This window comes from Gouania willdenowi, chromosome 5, assembly GCF_900634775.1.
Source record: "Gouania willdenowi chromosome 5, fGouWil2.1, whole genome shotgun sequence".
Lineage (NCBI taxonomy): Eukaryota > Metazoa > Chordata > Actinopteri > Blenniiformes > Gobiesocidae > Gouania > Gouania willdenowi.
In genome coordinates, this window is record NC_041048.1 from 18842290 (window position 1) to 18862112 (window position 19823).

Consider the following 19823-nt stretch of genomic DNA (forward strand, 5'->3'; position numbering starts at 1 on the left):
CAGATGAAATGCCTTGTGTTGCCATGTCAAAAATCACATCAGAATAAGGTTCCAAAGACATTTTAGCCAGAAACAATCAAGTAGAAGTCATGTATTTTTGCACACTTTTGCCAGAACTATACCTATATTCTTTATACTTTTTATATATGTTTTTCTATTTATATTTTCAATTATATTTATTTTTATACAGTACAGTAAACATTAAATTTCCCCACAACGGGATCAATAGTCACTCTACTTTATTTGACTCTACTAAACACAGCACAGTCCATATACGCGCTCTTATTTTGAAAACGGCAACTTCCGGTGACACTTTGTTTTTAAGAACAAAAATCAAAATCAACCAAATTTACAACTTTTGTTAATCCATTCTTGACCTTGAATTTCAATCCTAAATTTTGAATCAAATAACCACTATTTTTTGTTTTGTTTTATAATATCCTTTACTGAATAGAAAGTCCGATGACCAAAACATACACTGATGATGACTGGCCTTCCTTGCATATATTGTGTGCATTTAATAAATGCTCAGGAAATGAAATACATTTACGACAAACGCTTGCCAAAGGGTATCAGTGCTGTTTTCCCACCCTCCATGAACGCATCAGTGTGCAGTGCGTCCCTCAGCCTGTTGGACACGCCCACTGAGATACACGGGCAGGTGACAGCTGAGTCCTCCTGAAAACTGCTGCTCGGTCTGCGCCACTAAACCCACCAAAATATCCATTTGCAAACACAACAGCGGAGCTGTCATAGTTTCATTATCTCTAAACATTCGTCATATGACAGTCTCTGTGCCGTAGACGAGCTAATTAGCTGTAGCAGCACGTCAGCTGGAGCGACCCGAACGGTTCCTGTTTCTGTTCTGTTCGTCTGACAGCCGTTTGCTAATATGTCGGAGTCGACCGGAGAATCAAAGGCGGAGGTGAAACAGGCTAGCAAAGAGGTGAAAGAGAGCGAGAATGTGGCGGAAAAATACTCTGCCATGACCGTCAGCAAGAACAGCGAAGTGACGATGGGAGAGCTGTCGAGTGTGTTCAGCGCGGTGCCCACTCACAAGCCTGTGAAGAAGGTAGGAGCTCATACTGTTTGTACAACACCAGCCACAGTAACACGTAACCTCCACGATACACGAGGTGCTCACTTCTTTCAGCTGACAGGAATGATCACATTATTTGCTTAAAACCCACTGCCTAAATGACATAAAAACAAATGAGCACACTATTTAATACCCCATAAAAACATAATGAAATATACAAACAAAACTCAAACAGGAGACACCACCGGCCACAAATAGATTCTATACTGTAATGTGGTGTAACACAAACTAGCTGCTGTGTATTAGCGTGAACTTTTATCAATAAAATCGCAACAACAGACAATTCCTGTCGCTGCATATTCCTGTGCAACATGCGTTTCACGGCATGCCTGTCAAAAGAAAAGTGTCTTCCAAAATAAAAGACAAGTCTAACCTGGGAGACAAACAGGTTAGACCAGCTGTCCGCGACCCTCCCAGTGCAGGACCGCGACCCACTTTTGGGTCCCGAAACCACCGGTTGAGAATAGCTGATTTAAATTCTGTAATCATCAATGTGACTATTTTCCCAGCTCAACAATTAAAATTCGTAGCATTACTCCCTAAAGACACAAGTAAAGGCAAAGTAATAATCTCTAATAGGCAAAACATCAGATAATAAAATGAAATAACTGTTTGAGTAGTCACAGGCAAAGTTTTGGGCAAGATGACATAAAAAAACGCAACAAAACAAGGGGTAAGTTGTTATATAATGAAAAAAAGGTTGGGAACTACTTATCTTGGGAAACAGTGACTCAGAATTTAACCCATAATTTGTGTTTTTATTCCACAGTTGGGGATTTTGAAGTGAGACATGTAACGTGTTTTCACAAATGATTGACTTCGTGCATATGTCACGTTTCCCCTAAAAAACTACAAAGACACCTTCAAAATTATATTGATAAATGTTGAAATGCATTTCCTTCAATCTGTTCACGTACCCTTAAGGGGTACTGTCACACCCCTTGTTGGCGATCTATTCCACAATAAGATGATTTGCAAGGCTTGTAACCTTCAATAAATAAATGACCCCCGTCACCATCAAACTAGAGCTGTAGCACATTCACCTAATGGTTCTAACGCTGATCATGAATCAGGCTCATTAAAAAGTCACCAGTTAACTGATTTATACAGGGGTTTTACTGTGGTAGATTTTAAACCAGTTAAATGTTTTAAAATCATTTCTCTCATTGCCAGCTAGCAACTGAAGGACAATAATACTCCTCAATCATTGGCTTTGCCTAATTAGTAAAGGATGATAGGATGATATATGATATGATAATAAAATGTCACAAGATGTAACATCTAGGACAGGGGTTCTCAACTGGTCTCACCCTGGAACCCACATTTCACCATGGTCATTAAATCGTGACCCACTCTTTTTTTAGAATTCAACCAACCAAATTTAGTTTTTGAAAAACATCTGTTGAAAACACATATACAATCTTTTTAAAATCATACATCTATATATTTTCCTGTGCAACATGTACAGTTCACAGCATGCCTGTCAAAAGAAGTTTCTTTCAAAATAAAAGGCTAGTCCAACATGATAGACATTAAGTATTTGTTTATTTTTGACCAGCTGTTGGTGACCCACCCATTACAGGTCCGCAACCCACTTTTGGGTCCCGACCCACCAGTTGAGAATTGCTGATCTAGGGTAGGAGTGGTATCGCTGGGGTTAGATAAAAAAAAAATAAAATCAATCAACTACACATCAGATTGTTACGGTTTGTCATACCCATAATTATGTATTTATGTCCAGGGTTTAAAAAAAGTGTTGTTATTTTTTTAAATGCTATTTTGTCCTGTTGTCTTTATGGAAAAAAATAAATAAATTGCTTTGTGCAATTATTTTTTATCGTATATTATTGTTAACTCGGTGTATTATCCCACACCTACTAATCAGATGTCCTTACTCGCTATTAAACTTCCCGAAATTGTTCCAAACGTGGGCAAGATTACGTAGCCCGAGATTTTACCCATAATATGACATGTCTATCTGTTTGTTACACTTGCTAGACATTCAGCCACATGTTTTATGGGAAATAAATAATGTAAATCGTGGAAATCCATGCTATTGTACAGAACATGCAAGGGTTTGGTCTGTGCTGTATTGCTATTTCCATCATTTTGTTTAAATAAATGGAAAAATATTGAATTAATACATGAATAAAATATTGCAATTTCTGTTCCAGGAAATTAATTCCGTTATCTTTGTCCTTTTTCCATGATCATGGAAACGTATGTCATTGGTTAACTGTATATGATGAAAGAAAGCCAATGAAGTTGGTCTTTTAACATGTGCTGCGAAAAAATCTAAATCTCAATTTGTGATGGATTTGCCAAAATCACAATGTATAATTTATGAGAACATAATTATTGTTTAACCTGTGACTTTCATTTTATTCCTGTTGGACCAGTCTTTGAAAAGAGGATAGTAATTTCAGTTGCATGACTGTAAAGTATCTTTAGCACATTCAATTGCAGTTGAATTTTGATATTTCCACTCACATAGAAATAAGGTTTAACTCTCTTTCTACTTCAGTTTTCCCATAGGAAGCAAAGATCAGCATCAAATGTGAGCAAACAATATTTAGCATGCTCTGTAATGGAGCTTGCACTGTGATCTGTCCAGGATGTACCCTGCACTGGGTAAAGTGAGATGAGCTTCAGCGCTGACTGATAGTAGAAAGCTTCTGAAGGGGAAGAGTCACCCCAACATTTCAGTACCTGATAGGTTAACGTGTCGAAAACTAATCTTTTAGGAGAAATTCTACTTTGTTTCGAGTCTGAGTTTTAAATTGGTTAGAACTAGATATTATCGGCCTGTTATCCATGTCGGCCGATATCGGCTTTAAAATTGAGTACTGGTTAACGTCCAGTTTGCCACAATATCAGACTGATTGGTTCTGTATATTGGTTCTTTATATTGGATTCTTTAATTGATAAAACTCATAGACATCATATACGTAGACTAAGCACCTCCATTTAGTGTGTGGGCTACAGACTGCTAACCTTACCTGCAAGATGGATTCTCCTGGTTTTCACAAACGCCAGAACCCATCTTGTACTGTTCCTGCCTTTGCCTGAACTCGAGTTAGAGGGAGGGGTTACACATTAATCTGGCGCTTGCTAGGTTAACAGACTACAGTAGTGCTTTAAAATTAATGGAGGTATGTGGCAATCTCAAAGTGGAATTATTCACTGAATTTACCGATTTCCAAATGTAGCTGTGACACGGAATGCTTTGATCTTGGTTTTAACACTGAAATATAAAATGTGAGTAGGTACTAAATAGTAACTGTTTTAAGTAGCATAGGCTGAAAAAATCTTTCTTGTTTGGTTTAAAAACAAATGTCACGAATTAATGTGACGCAAGGAATGATTACTGATGTGACATAATTCACAGCTTTTCTATATGTTGATTCCACCACAGAAACTAGAGGATTTCTGCAATTAGGTGCAAAGGGAAAAATATCAGTTTTTGGCCAAATGAGTTGTGAAATATCGACATCAATCAATCAACTTTCTCCCCAAAATAGGGGCGATTCCGAGTGCAAAGATATGGGGAGCATAAAAGACATACAGGCCTGAAGCCACATTAAAACACATAATAATTCATAGTACATAATAACATGGAACAAGATAAAAACATGTAGCAGTGCAATTTGACCCAATAAAAACACAAGGTAACGTAAAAACAATCAGACAAATAAATCCAGTGAAGAAATGGAATTAATAGATGAGTGTGGGGACTATCTTCTTTTAGTGGAATTAAGAATGGAAATGGCAGAAGAAATAATAAAGGAATGTTTGTATCTGTTATTTTTTTGAGACGGGAACCTAATATATCGGCCAAAAAAATCCAATATTGTGCATTACTAGTTCTAACTTGTAGTAGTTATGAAGTTGCACTTATTAAAGTTCATCTTGACTTATTATTGCATTATTACTATTGGGACAATATATCATACAAAAAGATATCGGGATAACCCAATATTGATATTGGTAAAAGAAATTTATATATTCCTGTTGAGCTGAAAATATCTTACCTAGAGTATCTAAGCATGTTGAGAGTTAAAGAGAAATAAATAAAAGCATAATGTAGTCTTGAGTATAGGCATACCATAGAGAAACATAATCTGACACTCTCCAGGAACAAGGAAGAGTTATTCCAGTGGCTTCACAGTGAATAGTGTTTACTTTGCGGCTGGACCAAAGTTTGTGTTGTGCAACTTCTAATGTATTGCAGTGTGGTAAAGACATCAACAGCAGAACTGTTTTTTTTAGCTGAATACAAAGAGTCAAGTTTTTCAGGTTTATGTTTTTTGTTTGGCCCTGGTCACGTTTCATATCTTTCTGTTTCTGGGCTGACCTTTATGCCAACCCAGTCATTGGATGACATGATACAGTATCAGTGGTTATATTTTTTTGATTTATTTATTCATTTTTTTACCTTTATTTAACCAGGAAAGTCTCATTGAGATTAATAATGTCTTCTTCAAGAGAGTCCTGGAAGCAATTAGGTGTAGAGGGGACATGCTCACGGTCCCACAGTGATGGTCCACAGTAGATTTAGACCTGGTTAAAAGCCCACTTCTGTAACCACTACTGCTCTACCTATTTTAATGGTGTAATGTGTCACAGTCACTAAAAAAAACCCCACAAATTGGTATTCTTTGACCCAGGAGAGAGATACCAACAGATATCAAATAGTAAAACAGAACCTGATATATATATATATATACACACACACACACACACACACACACACACACACACACAAACACACACAATCATTGAGTCACAAATTTGGCCTCTGAAACCTATGCCGTCCTGTCCACGAGAAAAAAATGTGGTGTCTTGTTGCCCTAATCTCAAGGAAACAGTCGTACATTGTTCTGTTGCCATAGACTTTCACTGGTATGTGAATGGATTTCATTACAACTCCTAAACCTACAGAATTAAAACAGTTAAATGTTACCAGGTTGATTTATTCCCGTCTAACAATTTATGTTTTGTGCTTCTTTAAAGCTTAAAATAAAACCCTTTTCTAAAGCTTTCATTTCCTCAGTACACATGTTGTAGCACAATCGGGAAAGTGCTGAAATACAGTATAATTTTTTTTTTTCATTGTTTCACATATTTTAATGAACAATGTTTATGTTCAAGGTGTGAACATTTAGGCTACTTGGCTATACATAAATTAGGATTATCAGCAGCCTGTTCAAACACTTCTAATGCTAAACACAACATTGATGTGAGCTAGCAGCTGCTCAGTGATTATAAAGAGTTATCATGAGGGAATCTTTTATTATTAGGTCATAAATGAGATTATTTCATGTTTTATTTATGAGTTTAACTAAACGTGTGTGTGTGTGCATGGCATACTCATGTTTGTTACTGCAGTTTGCTAGTCACTCACAATTAATTGGTTAGTGAATAATTAGCTTTTTAATCAAATGTTAGATATAAAATAATGCTATAATCCACAGTTATAGCATCATTATACAGCAGTTATTGCATATACAGAAGGTAACTGTTGATTAAAAACTGAATCCACAATTTTACTGTCTACAATATAGAAAAAAGATGAGACGAAGTCACTCTGTGTTACATTAGATGTATTTTTCCCATTGTATTTACATAACAGTGTGTTTTCCCTTAGGTTTGCAGCCTCAGATTTGTTGGTATCTCAGATTTTCTGTTAGACCTGAATGCATCGCTGCATGTGATGAACAGTAACTTCTGTTTGCAGCACATTACCTGTTTTGTTCTGGAACATTTCTCCCACTGCTGCTCTCTAGAGTGTAGAAAAGCAATGTTACAAGGTTGTTAATGGTTACTTTTGCAATAGAAGTTAGTCTTACCCCTCCACAGAAACCAAATGACTTCTGTTGAGGTTTGGCTTTCAATCATTGTTTATTACACTGTTGTAAGAGAGAAAAAGGTGGACAGGACTGTGAAGTTTTATTAGTGGCACAGCTTACAGGAGAGTGGAGAGATTGTGTACTGATGTTACACAAGCAGGAGTCATATCGGGTCATCGAGACCCAAAATTTGGCCTGCGTTGCACAACTTTGAACATCAACCAAAATGGTGTAATGTCTGCTGGAGAGCAGCCAGTCGTCTATTTCTGGCTGCAGAGCACAGCAAGCTTTCTGGTTTCAGTCATATTTCCCAAAATGTTTTAAGCAGGAAACCTAATTATTCCTCTTTATTCACAATCTATGATATCCTAATTCCACAGTTGTAAAGTGAAACATAAAAACACTTCCCTTTAAGTGCCTAAAACACTCGACATGAACTCCCTGCAGACATGAAATCATAATTTATATATATATATATATATATATATATATATATATTAAGGCTGCACGATTTTAGCTCAAAACAAAATCCCGATTTTTTACTTTGAAAACTCAATTTTGAAAAATGAATGTGTCTATTGGTACGGTTGCTGTAAGAACAACCCCTTGTGCTATTGGTACATTTACCAAAGTACACGTACGTAGCGTCTTTGGGTTAGGTTATAACCCTATATTGCAACAATTTTTAGGGTTAGGGTTAAGGTTAGGGTTACAATTACGGTTAGGTTTAGTCTTAGTCACGTGACCTAAACTGGCCAATGAGGGGCATTGCGTACGAATAGAATGTCGGTATATTGATACAGAAACCGTACGGATAGCCACTGCCTAAAAAAAAAAACCCCACCGTATGTAATCATTGCAAGTATTTTCTTTTAATTGAAAAAGTAAAAACAACGTATTGGGAATAAAGTGCAACTGCAAAGCGTTAACAAAGAATGTTAAATCCTCTGTGGGATTGATAAAATAACAACCTGCCCATCCAAAAATGAATCCCTCAGCATTTTTAAAAAGAGAACTTTGCATTGGAAAAAAACCTCACACAAAATTGACATTTAAGAATGTATCACTTTAAATGTGTTTGCAACTTATTTTTCAACAGTTTGTAAAGGGAGATAGACTCATAATTAAACGTTTTTAAATTTTTTGAATAATTTTTGAATTATTCGTGCAGCCTTCATGTATATGTTTATATATGTGTGTGTATTTTATTTAAAAAAGCATTTTTATAAATTTCTTATATTTTTATTTTAGCAAATCCAGTTTGTGGAGGACAAACAGGAGTTCAGCAGGTTTCCCACTAAGGCAGGCCGTCGCTCCTTATCCCGCTCCATCTCACAGTCCTCCACAGACAGTTACAGCTCCGGTAAGGAAAAAGTATTCATTTCATGTTCATAAAGCTTAGTATTTGATTGTGTGTGTGTCTGCGTGCGTGTGCGTGCGTGCGCGCAAACTTTATTTATCAATTTATCATGCGCATGTCCCCTATAATTAAACCAGGGAAATCACACACGCTATTTTACTTTGCACCCGCAAATATACCCCTTTATAACACTGCAGAATATATACACCTCTTTGTACATCCAACCTTCAAACACATACTCATTTGGCCATAATTGACTTAACTCTACTTATGCTCCCACATGAATACATACTTCCAACGGACACTGTACCAGTTCTTATAAAACACAAAATAATTCAAAGATTTGGATTTCATTAAAATTCTGAGTGATAATTCTCTTTTTATTTTCAAGTCTTTAGATAATTGGAGCAGACGCAATCTGAAACTAAGTGCTTAGTGTTGCTGTTGTTTTCCTTTGAATAAAAACTTGTTTTTACTTCACAGCTGCATCATGCACAGACAGCTCCGATGATGAGACCTCCCCACGAGACAAAACCCAAACCAACAGTAAAAGCAGCACAGACTTCTGTGTCAAGAACATCAAACAGGCAGAATTTGGTCGTCGTGAGATTGAGATTGCTCAGCAAGGTGAGATATGTGGAGGGTCATCTTTTCATTTTTTAGGCTTCACATAAACATAAGTTCTGTGATATCTCTGTTTGTACAGGATAGTATCAAAGATATATCAATCCATTGAGAATGAAAATAAGATGTACTCGGAAAGATTTAACAATTTATTTAAAAATAATAAGGAAATGTTACTAGTTCCTTTTTATGCTTCTTTTTTGTTTTTTGTTTACAAATTCACCACAAACTAACAGTAAAATAGCCCAATAAAATACTTTATTTTCTTGTAATTTATTGAAACAGAATTATTTTATGCTGTAGAGGCCAGTTTTATCACACTTCTGACAATAGGAGACAATAATTAGCTATGTTTTACAAAGTATTTACTTACTGTTGAAGTATTCACATAAAAGTAGTTACATTCCGCTTTAAATTCCACTCATTGTTTTGAATTTGTAGATTAAGTGGAAGCCTTAGGGAACAAGTTTTTAGGAGAGCCAGCTATTCCACAAATGAAAACGCACAAAATTATGGAGAGGGTACTTATGATATGAAGAGTGGGTACACATTATTTGACAAAAATGTGAAGGGGGTACACGGGACAAAAAAGATAGGGAACCACTGGTCTAGAACAAATTGTTTATTTTGTAGCTGAGGCTTTATTTTTAACAGTCACATTCTTTCCATCACAGTCTTTTTTTTCTTCACTGGTTTCAGATATGTCAGCACTGATCTCCCTCAGGAAGAGGGCTCAGAGTGAGAAACCACTGGCTGGAGCCAAAATCGTAGGCTGCACTCACATCACGGCACAGACCGCAGTAAGTTTATTAAAGTATATCAAACTTCGCAGTTTAAAATGTTTTTTAAATAAAGTGTCCTTCCTTTTTGGGCTGCAGTAAACAGTTAATTTAGTAATTAATTAATTTAGCAATTGGTTTTAATCATTAATCATATAATGTGCTGTTTTGCAGTTCTTGTACTTTATGTTGTTATTTAATTTACTAACAGATCTACAAGACACAAAAATAATCTGAGCTCTTTTTTCTTTTTCAAAACATATACAATTAGAAGAAGCTAACAAAACTAAACAATGAATGATTTTATTCTAGGTGCTGATTGAGACTTTAGTGGCACTCGGGGCTCAGTGTCGGTGGACTGCATGTAACATTTACTCCACCCAGAATGAAGTGGCAGCAGCCCTGTCAGAGTTGGGTAAGCTGTGAGTCTTCTTTTAGCTGTTAGAGTCGTCACAGCCTCCATCTTTTATGTCATCACTGCAAACAACAACCAATCATCTTCATAGACCCCTCGCTTCCATTCCTCACTCCTTTGTGGGCATCTCTTGAATAGTTGCTGATTAGTAACCTGCAGGAACACTGAAGCATTCTGGAGCTCCAACATAAACAGCAACTTCATTTTTGATTGCATTTGTAGTCATAATGCATTCCTCTGTTACTAACTAACGCAAATATTTTTCTTTTATATCTTATAAAGCCAAGGTTACATTTGAATAGGATTCACTTACAGCACTGTTTGACACCTTTAATGTGTAGTTGCTATGGGATGCTTAAAGCATTTCCACAGTAGGTGGTTCAGGATCTGACCCAGTGATTCACAGCTTACTGGAGCTCATGTGGCTTTAGGGTTCCATCTCTGTCTTGCTTTCAGTGACTTATTGCTGTACGTACTCTGTTCTACGAGCTGGGTTGTTGATTAAACCTAATGCACTGCAGAAGTGACTTTTTTTAGTTTTTGACCTTGTGTTATGTTTCAGGTGTGGCTGTGTTTGCTTGGAAAGGGGAGTCGGAGGATGATTTCTGGTGGTGCATTGATCGTTGCGTCAACACGGAGGGCTGGCAGCCCAATATGGTTTGCAGAAAATTACTACATTAGTTTACCTCAATCTTAACCCTAACCCACTTTACTAAAGCTTTGCCTCTATTATTTGATAAAATCGATGCAAATGTCCATTCACTAAGGGTAGTGAATAAATGGGGTCTTTTGAAATGTCTAGTAATAATAAAATATTAAAAGTGACTGATTAAAATTTCATTTTTATATTTTAAATGTTTAAAAAATGTTTCTATTCATGTATTTTTTTTATGTGATGCACATAACAGTATATATATATATATATATATATATATATATATATATATATATATATATTGCTAGTTTACAATTAAATATAGTCACTTTGTATTTGAAACATGGTATTACAAAGATGATTAGAAACAAATTTCAGAGATAGAAAGTCTCTGGGGTGGTCAGATATCGTTATATTATGATATTGTCATATCATTATATGATATGACAAGAAAAAGGTTGGGAACCACTGAGGAAGTGTTTTACATATTTTTGTAAAAAATCCTCCTTCCCTTAAAGATTCTTGATGATGGAGGAGACTTGACGCATTGGATGTATAAGAAATACCCCAATGTATTTAAGAAGATCAGAGGCATCGTAGAAGAAAGTGTCACCGGCGTTCACAGGCGAGTTCCCCTTCTTTTAGTAGACGCACACTTCTTTTTATAGATCTATTCAAACACATGTGGGTCCTCCTTTCTCTTCATCCTAGGTTGTATCAGCTGTCTAAAGCTGGAAAACTGTGTGTGCCAGCGATGAACGTCAACGACTCTGTGACCAAGCAGAAGTTTGACAATCTGTACTGCTGCAGAGAGTCTATCCTGGATGGGTGAGTCAGCTTCGCTTTGAGGAATTTTAATTTTTGGAAAGTTTGAAGTGAACCCAGTCCAACTTTATAAACAGTTGTACAGTTTGTTTATAGCTTTATGTTGACTAATAGGATCTGCAAGAAATATACCATTGGAACTTGTTTGTGTTTGAAGTTAACTTTCCATAAACACACTAAATATTTTAGGTGTGTTTAAAGAAAGGACACCAACTTTGATATATCCAAGCCAAGCAGTTAGCGGCTTTGAGCTTCTCATTTTTATTATAAGTATGGATGTCCCTTAAGTAGGGTTTTTTTTTTTTACCGTATGAAGTTTAGCCATCAAATGAAGCTTGATCTTGACTACTTCAAAGTTTCCCAAGATGCAATTCGAACCTACTACGTTAAAAACCTGAAGCACACTGAGGCTAAATATCTGTTGATTCGCCACCTTTGGAAGTTATGAAAGTATTTTAAGCGAAAAAGTGACCAAGTAGAATATCAACATGTGGTCATTTGATCCATAACACTCTCAGAAACACATTTCATGCTGACATTTATGAGATTTTTGGAGACCCGCTGTTGTGCTACTGACAAAACTTCCGGTTAATTTCAAAACAAGAGCCCTATTTACAAAAGAGTTAAACAACTAATAGAAGACAAGAAGAGATGCTTTTATTTTGAAAAGGAATTGTTTGATTTTTAATTGAAGCCAGTCCCAGGACGATTTTACGTTTCGCTCGCAATGCACCATGGGGCGGTTGAGTATGACTAGTGTCTATTGTGAATACCTGAAAAATGCCCCGATGTAGCTTCACTCATCCCAGCTACAGCACCACCAACCAGTAAACACCCTGGGACTGATGAAAAATATGGTTTTACCTGAAATAAAATATTGTGAATTATGTATAGTTCCAAAGGTGTTTTACTACCTGTTCATTTTTATTATTTCAAACAAGGAAATACAATATAATTCCATGCTTCTGGTGCATATAGTGCACCTATGTCCCCTCCACCTTATAACACAGAGGGGTTCCCCAATGATCCTCCAGCTTTTTGTCTCCAGTGTGCTATTTCCTCCACTTCTATGTCTGACCATTTCTTTTTCACCTCAGTCACACTCTGACGCTCTGAGGCAACGCAACGCGATCTGCCTTTCTATCATTGATAACGTGCACTGTGTCACCAAATTACACTCTCCTGCATGTGTCCACCTCAACAATTAATACTTCAACCTCACATTTGCTCATTTTCCCCCTCGGTCCACCGTAAAATTTGCATTAGTGAATATTCATTAAGGGCGTTCACCGGACCCTTTATAGTCACCATATGGGCGGAGTAAGGTGTTTCTTCACGTGAGACAGCTTTTGAGTTGATTGTCATATATAAACGGAAACAGGTGTGGGACGAGCGTGCGTTTATAAGTCTGACAGTTTTTTTGCGTATGCACTTCCTGGTTTTTAGCGTACGCCAGCTGAAGTGATCTTACATAGGCACAGTTTTATAAATGAGGCCCTGGTCATTGATGACCTGAGATGCATCCCATTGGTCGGGTTCAAAATACAAACCTTTTAAACATTGACCCAAATAGATCTGGGAAAACAGAAGTTACATTCTCTATCCTGTTGTTAAAGTATCACCATGGCAGTACATGAGTGACTTAGTATTTTTTCACCTACATCTGCACATACTGTTATTTAACCCCCCTCTGACCCTTACCACTGCTCTTCCTAGTTTACTTCTCTGCAAAGGACTGGTCTGTTTTGTAGCAAGTGTAACATTTAATGTATAAATGATTTAATGCACAAGGACTTTGAAGCTAACACATTATCCACTAATGCTAATTCTGTCCGGACACAAAATCTATCTCTTAAACAGTTTGAACTTTGACACAAATTATTATTTTTTTTTTTTTACATCCTTATTTTATGTCTCACTCCTGTCCAGCTTGAAGAGAACTACAGATGTCATGTTTGGAGGGAAGCAGGTTGTTGTCTGTGGGTATGGCGAGGTGAGACTGGTGTTTATTCTGCCAATTACACTCCTGTAACTGATGAGAAAAAAAGACTTTGACTGTTCCTTTCGGTTTTTTTTTTCGGTTTTTTTTAAGTATATAATTATTAAGATACTCATGTTCCCAATGACATTCCACTGTTTGTCGTTGACAGGTTGGAAAAGGTTGTTCTGCTGCTCTAAAAGCATTGGGAGCCATTGTGTACATCACAGAGATCGATCCCATCTGTGCCCTGCAGGCCTGGTCAGTGACAACATCCTGCATAAGAACTTAAATCAATCATCTATTAAATTAAGACCACTGCCAGGGAAAGTGTTTATCACTGATGATCTACTCATCATGTCTCCTGGTATCATGTGAGATGCTTTAGTCCATGAATATGTTTTTGTTGACTGTCATGGCCATCATCTTGTTGTGACTAACTAGTGTGAATATTAACATAAAACAAGGCAGCAGAAAAATAAAAAAGTACAAATTACTGGAATTTTTTTTTCATTTTATTTTTTTATCAATATCTTTTCATCCTGAAACATTGAAGTTGTAGCTTGACTCTAAAAATCACAAGAGCCTTATCCTAATTAACATTCGTGTCTCTTCTTTCCTCTTGTGTGTAACCAGCATGGATGGATTCAGAGTGGTTAAGCTGAACGAGGTTATTCGCCTTGTCGATGTCATCATCACATGCACTGGTACCTCCAATAAATCCAACACTATACATGTGTTTCTACATTCCGCCTTGTGCTTAGATGATAAACAGAGCTGAGGTTGTGATTGTGCTCATCTGTAGGAAATAAGAACGTGGTAACCAGAGATCAGCTGGACAGAATGAAAAATGGCTCCATTGTCTGCAACATGGGTCACTCCAACACTGAGATAGATGTGGTAAAATACCAACGTTCTTATTATTTGTAATAGATTTTAAATAATTACCCCCATCGGGCTAAAGTAGGGACATCTTTTCTCTCTCCATTCAGGCAAGTCTGCGAACCCCCGAGCTTACGTGGGAGCGAGTGCGATCGCAGGTGGATCACGTCATTTGGCCAGATGGAAAGAGAGTGATCCTTCTAGCTGAGGTGACTCACAACTACCTTCACATTCAACCTGCCATTATATCATTTAATGTTAGGTCCTTAGTTGCATTAGTAAACAGGTTTAGAGACATTTGACAAAAAGCAAGAATTACCAAGTGTAAAACATACTACAGGTTCACAACCTTTTTTGGGTCACAAATTTCTGGCGACCCCAGAGACATTTTCTTTCCTCTAGAATTAGTTTTTTTTTTAACATGTTTGAATAAGTGTGTTACAGTTACAGAGTAGCCAGGAGTAGTGCACAAAGTGACAAGATCATTTTATACTGCATTTTATTTGAAATAATAATACATTAAAACAATAAAAGTAAAAGAAAAGGTTAAGGAAAAGCACGTTGTTTAAGTCGGTTTTAAGGAGTGTTTTGAAGTTCTGTAATGAGTCTGCATTCTTGATGGGTTGTGGGAATGAGTTCCAAAGAGCGGTGGTGGCGGGAGCAAAGGCTCGTTCCCCGGGTGGGACACTGTTGTTGGAGGAGATTGGTGGGGTAGGGAGGGGCCAGGTTATGGAGGGAGTTGTAGGTGAGGAGCTTGCAGTGAACGCAATTATAAAACAGGGAGCCAGTGGAGCTGTTGGAGAATGGGGGTGATTTGTTCTCTGGACCGGGTGTGTGTGAGAAGAAATAGTATAGATACAGTTGTTTTATATTTATTGTGTGTCGTATTAATTTGAAAAAGAATAATTTATCTTTTTTTTACCAATTCCTGGACATTTCAGAAAACCCCATTTTAATTCCAGGTGACACCACATGGGGTCACGACCCCAAGGTATAAAAACACTGTACTATAGCCTAATATTGCACAACATTGGTGATGCATGGTCATAAATGAAGCTTTTTGTTATGGAGGCAGTGAGATCTCTGTGCAGTAATGAGGGTTGTTGATCAGTTTGGAATCGTTTTACTGTCTTATACAGACTTTCTCAGTATGTTTAACTTTAGAGTAAATATTTTTCATGGTTGTCATTTAAAGCTTCAGTACTCAGTGCTGTGTGTTTTCTTCAGGGGCGACTCCTGAACCTCAGCTGCTCCACTGTCCCTACTTTTGTCCTGTCCATTACAGCCACCACTCAGGTAACAGTTCTCTCATCTCTCAACATTCTAATGTGTTCTGTCTTGTAATTGTCTTTAATCTGATGATTTGTATTCATTTATTTTTGTTGTATCATTAATATACATATTCATTTTGATATGTGATGTGTTCTCAGGCCCTGGCTCTCATTGAGTTGTACAACGCTCCAGAGGGACGTTACAAGCAGGATGTTTACTTACTTCCAAAAAAGATGGGTGGGTGTTCACACATTAGAACACTGCTTGATACTCACAGGTTCAAATGATAAATGCAACCAACTCAGTGGCCGAAGTGAAAATCTGCAGCAGGGGTCACCAACCTTTCTGAAACCACAAGCTACTTCAAAGTTACTGAATAATCTGAATACCGAAATCTCACAGATTCACTTTAATTAGAGGGAAAGATAATGAAGTATGACTAGCATTAGCTTAAAAAGTTAGGAAATACTTACGGTAAGTTTCAACATGCAACACTTTATTTCTCTTAATTTATTCCATTATTTTATTTTTAAATGACCACTTCTAAAACATTTCATATGAAATCATAATGTTTCTATTTTATTGGCCGCTAACTAACAGAAACATGTTTTTACAATTTAACAATCATGTCTATTTATTTTATATATAGAAAACGCTCCTTTTGTTTGTTTTTTTTAAACATCCCAATCCAAACACCAAATCCTATATACTTAAACACATTTGTAACATTGCTTTCTGTGAAGATGGTTAATTTAAAGGGGGGTAGGGGGGGTAAAAATCACTTTTTCAAGCTTTATATCATGTTAGTGAGTAATTTTTCCTGCAAAACATACCTCCGTTGCTCAGAGTGATTCACGTATTTTTGAGTAATTTTTAAATCTCCTGCCAGCAGCCATTTTCCTGAGAGAGAACTGTGTGTCAATCGGTCGACTCTGTTCATCATAGAAAGTAGCCAAACACACAGAAAAACACAAGTAAACTGCATACATGTGTGTGTACTGAAGGGGGAGTGTTCATGGGCGTGTCAGACAGGAAAGGAGATTCTTAAAGAGACAGAGGCGAAATCAAAGCGTCATGAATAGTGTTGCTACAGAGGGAAACTTATTTTAAATTATTTTTTATATTTGCTGCATTTCCCAAACTATTTTGGGTAGCATAGTTATTTGAGTATGCTATAGAATGGTACTATGTGCTTGAATAAAAACACGATAACCCCCTCTTTTAATACAAAAACTATATGAAGTCCAACAGTACTTACCGGTAACTCTACTAAAGCACTGACTACATCTGTTTTCTTCTTTGTGAGATTTAAGCAAATAAATCAGATTTTTGTAGATTTAAGGAGCAGTATTCACTCATTTGTGGAAACTGCTCCTGTTAAAATAGGCCTGAGGGCCCCTCCAGTGGTCCGCACGGCCCACCTGGTGCCCGCGGACCACTGGTGTTGGTGACCCCTGATCCACAGGGTCTTAAGTGTAAATCCCCTTAGATGGGCATTATTTTTAATCATTTGTTTGTCCTGTATTTGCTGAAAGAAAGAAAGCAATATATTAATAAACCATTTGTTTTTGATCATTTACATTTTAGAATGTTTAAATCCTTTATTCACCCAATAGAAATGCATTTTATTTTGTCAATATTTATGTCACATATTTTTTATAATATGCCTCTATAGTTGTAAAGAGTCTATCTGATACGGCTCACTTAAGGAAATTTGTTGGTCGTGCTTTTAAAAAGACACTTCGAGACTTCTTCAGTTCATTCTGACTCATTTGCGAGACATACATTTTTAATAATTGCAATGATTGTACAGCTGTGTGTTGGGTAGTTCAAACGCTGTTGTTACATTTCAGACGAATATGTTGCTAGCTTGCATCTGGCCACGTTTGACGCTCACCTGACGGAGCTCTCTGATGAGCAGGCCAAATACCTGGGCCTGAATAAGAACGGACCGTTCAAACCAAACTACTACAGGTATGTCTGCACTTTCTAAAGGTCCTATCATCAGGCTATAGACTAGGGTTCCCAAATAATGTTCACTTACTGTATATAAAGTAAAAAAATTATCATTTCTATCTCACAATGATACAGTGCAAATACAGTATGTGCTTTGCTTTTAATAAACCTTGATTTGCTTAATTTACAGATATTAGTCTCCAATCCTTGGGTTTCATTTGGAAGTGGACAGTTCCTGATATCTTTAAACAAAACACAAAGACATTTCTGTATCGTATTTTGTTTTACTCCTCTGTCATTTCACAGATGAAATGTTTACTGTTGTCATAGCAGGTTTAGCTTCACTTGCTGCTTCCTACCAATGATGCACATTGCACCCAGCTGTCTGTGACAAATCTTTATCAAACAATACTCACTCTGTTGAGACTTTATTTGCATGTTTTTTCTCGCCTGCTGGAATAAATAACAGCTTCTAAATTATATTTTAATATACTTAAACTCCTTATAAGGAGTTACTTTTTTTGTATGAAATAGTTTAATATCTCTCCAGTTGATATGGGGTTTCACTTCTAATGCAAAACCACTGAAACACTGAAGCTCATGGAGTTTTCTACACACTTCGTAAGTCACGAAAGTCAGTCAAAGGTTTTTCCCTGGAGTAGGTGGACCAAAATCTAGAGTGAAAGGTTCATGTTAGTCAGTTACTGGTATTAAGGCCTTTTTTAGCTGTTTCAGTGAGACAAGCTTCTTTTTTTTAAATGCAGGCAATAACTTGCACACACTTGAGCCATAGTCTCCGACGGTAATTCAAATCTTTAGTACTGTGAGTTTTTTAATTTTCCCGTCCAGTAATGTAAAACTGTTTCAACAAATACAGAAGAATCCTTTACACCTAAGACATTCCTTTATAAAGTTATAGTAGGAATACACACACCTATGATTTAGCCACTGTTAAGCAGACCTGAGATTTGAGCTGCTGACAATAGAAAAGAATAGCTTAGCTTTTGGTTTCTGTGTTTAGCCATGAGGGCTCTGTGTTCTCTGGGAGAGGTTTTAATCACCTCAGGGTATTTCTAATCTCAAAATCTTTATACGTAACCATTTACAGTATATTTGTAACAAACTGAATGATTTAATACTTGGCCATGTGTTTCAGTGAGTCCTATACAGAATGAGATTTACAGCTGCTCTCGTTGCATGTTCCATGTTGTGCTTATTGCACTTCCAGCAGTCTCAGTTAAGTCACTGTTCTCTATCTCAACACTCTGATTGAGCAGGGAAGTCTGTTTTTAATGTTCATCAAAATGGACAAATGCACCAAAACTCTGCTAGGTTGCAGCTGTAAGATTTGTCTTCTGTATTGTCACGTTGTATTATAGCTATTCTATTCCAAAGGTTCATGCATTGTGTTGTCAATATATCAAAAGTGCATAAATCCAGAGTTGCTTTGTTACTTATTTTATTTCTTAAACTTTTGGGCATTTTGGAGGAGCTTAGTTGAGTGGTTTCATTAATGCTTGATACAGAAATGACACCATCAGCAGGTTTGTTTATCAGCTGAAATCTAAGCTCTGGACACAAATGCTGCATTAAATGCTGGTATAGTCTCTGGGCTGATCCTTTGAATGCAAAAAATGAACTTCTGTTTCTTCTATTTCGTGTTACTATGTAAAAATCTGATTCACCATTGCAGGTGATTTCATGTATTAAATTTCTGCAAACTGTGGATCCTCTTTCACTGAATAGTATAACTGTGTGATACTGTCGTTCTTGCACAAACAGCTTTAAAGGAATTGCTGCCAAGGACATGCCGTGAGGACACATTATGTCAGCAATGTGAATCATGTAACCATGGTTACTGATCAGCTGACAGTGCCTTGCAATGGGCAAAGTAATGAATCACGTACAACCCCACCCCCCTTCCCGCGTAAGTGTTAAAGCCAAACACTGTTGGTTATCAACATACATTGACAGCTATGCAGAATCACATCTATTCATTGGTGTATTTTAACTGTTAGGAACAGTGAGTTGTTGATTCCCATATTTTTTAAATAAAGTGACACAAAGTATATTGCTTTAAAGTGTAAAGAAAAGTATTTTATCCAAAATGTCCTTGGGTTTTAATCTAG

General features: G+C 36.8%; 1 protein-coding gene across 1 annotated transcript; it reads left to right on the forward strand.

Moving 5' to 3' along the window:
• The first annotated feature begins 617 nt into the window (after positions 1–617).
• On the forward strand, positions 618–18174 carry LOC114463342 (S-adenosylhomocysteine hydrolase-like protein 1). The gene is made up of 17 exons (XM_028446845.1): positions 618–1072; positions 8200–8311; positions 8792–8935; positions 9632–9732; positions 10024–10126; positions 10689–10783; positions 11300–11406; positions 11493–11609; positions 13536–13599; positions 13757–13845; positions 14221–14291; positions 14390–14484; positions 14577–14675; positions 15694–15762; positions 15897–15975; positions 17592–17712; positions 17885–18174. Exons 1-17 carry the CDS (start codon positions 893–895, stop codon positions 17889–17891), a joined length of 1653 nt encoding a protein of 550 aa, XP_028302646.1. The 5' UTR covers positions 618–892; the 3' UTR covers positions 17892–18174.
• Positions 18175–19823: the final 1649 nt, after the last annotated feature.

Bases quoted from the DNA above. Each gene is read 5' to 3' on its own strand.
- LOC114463342 (XM_028446845.1), top strand. From the start codon at position 893: ATGTCGGAGTCGACCGGAGAATCAAAGGCGGAGGTGAAACAGGCTAGC. The intron at 9,733-10,023 runs GTAAGTTTATTA...ATTTTATTCTAG, and splicing joins ACATCACGGCACAGACCGCA to GTGCTGATTGAGACTTTAGT. The intron at 11,407-11,492 runs GCGAGTTCCCCT...TCTTCATCCTAG, and splicing joins AGTGTCACCGGCGTTCACAG to GTTGTATCAGCTGTCTAAAG.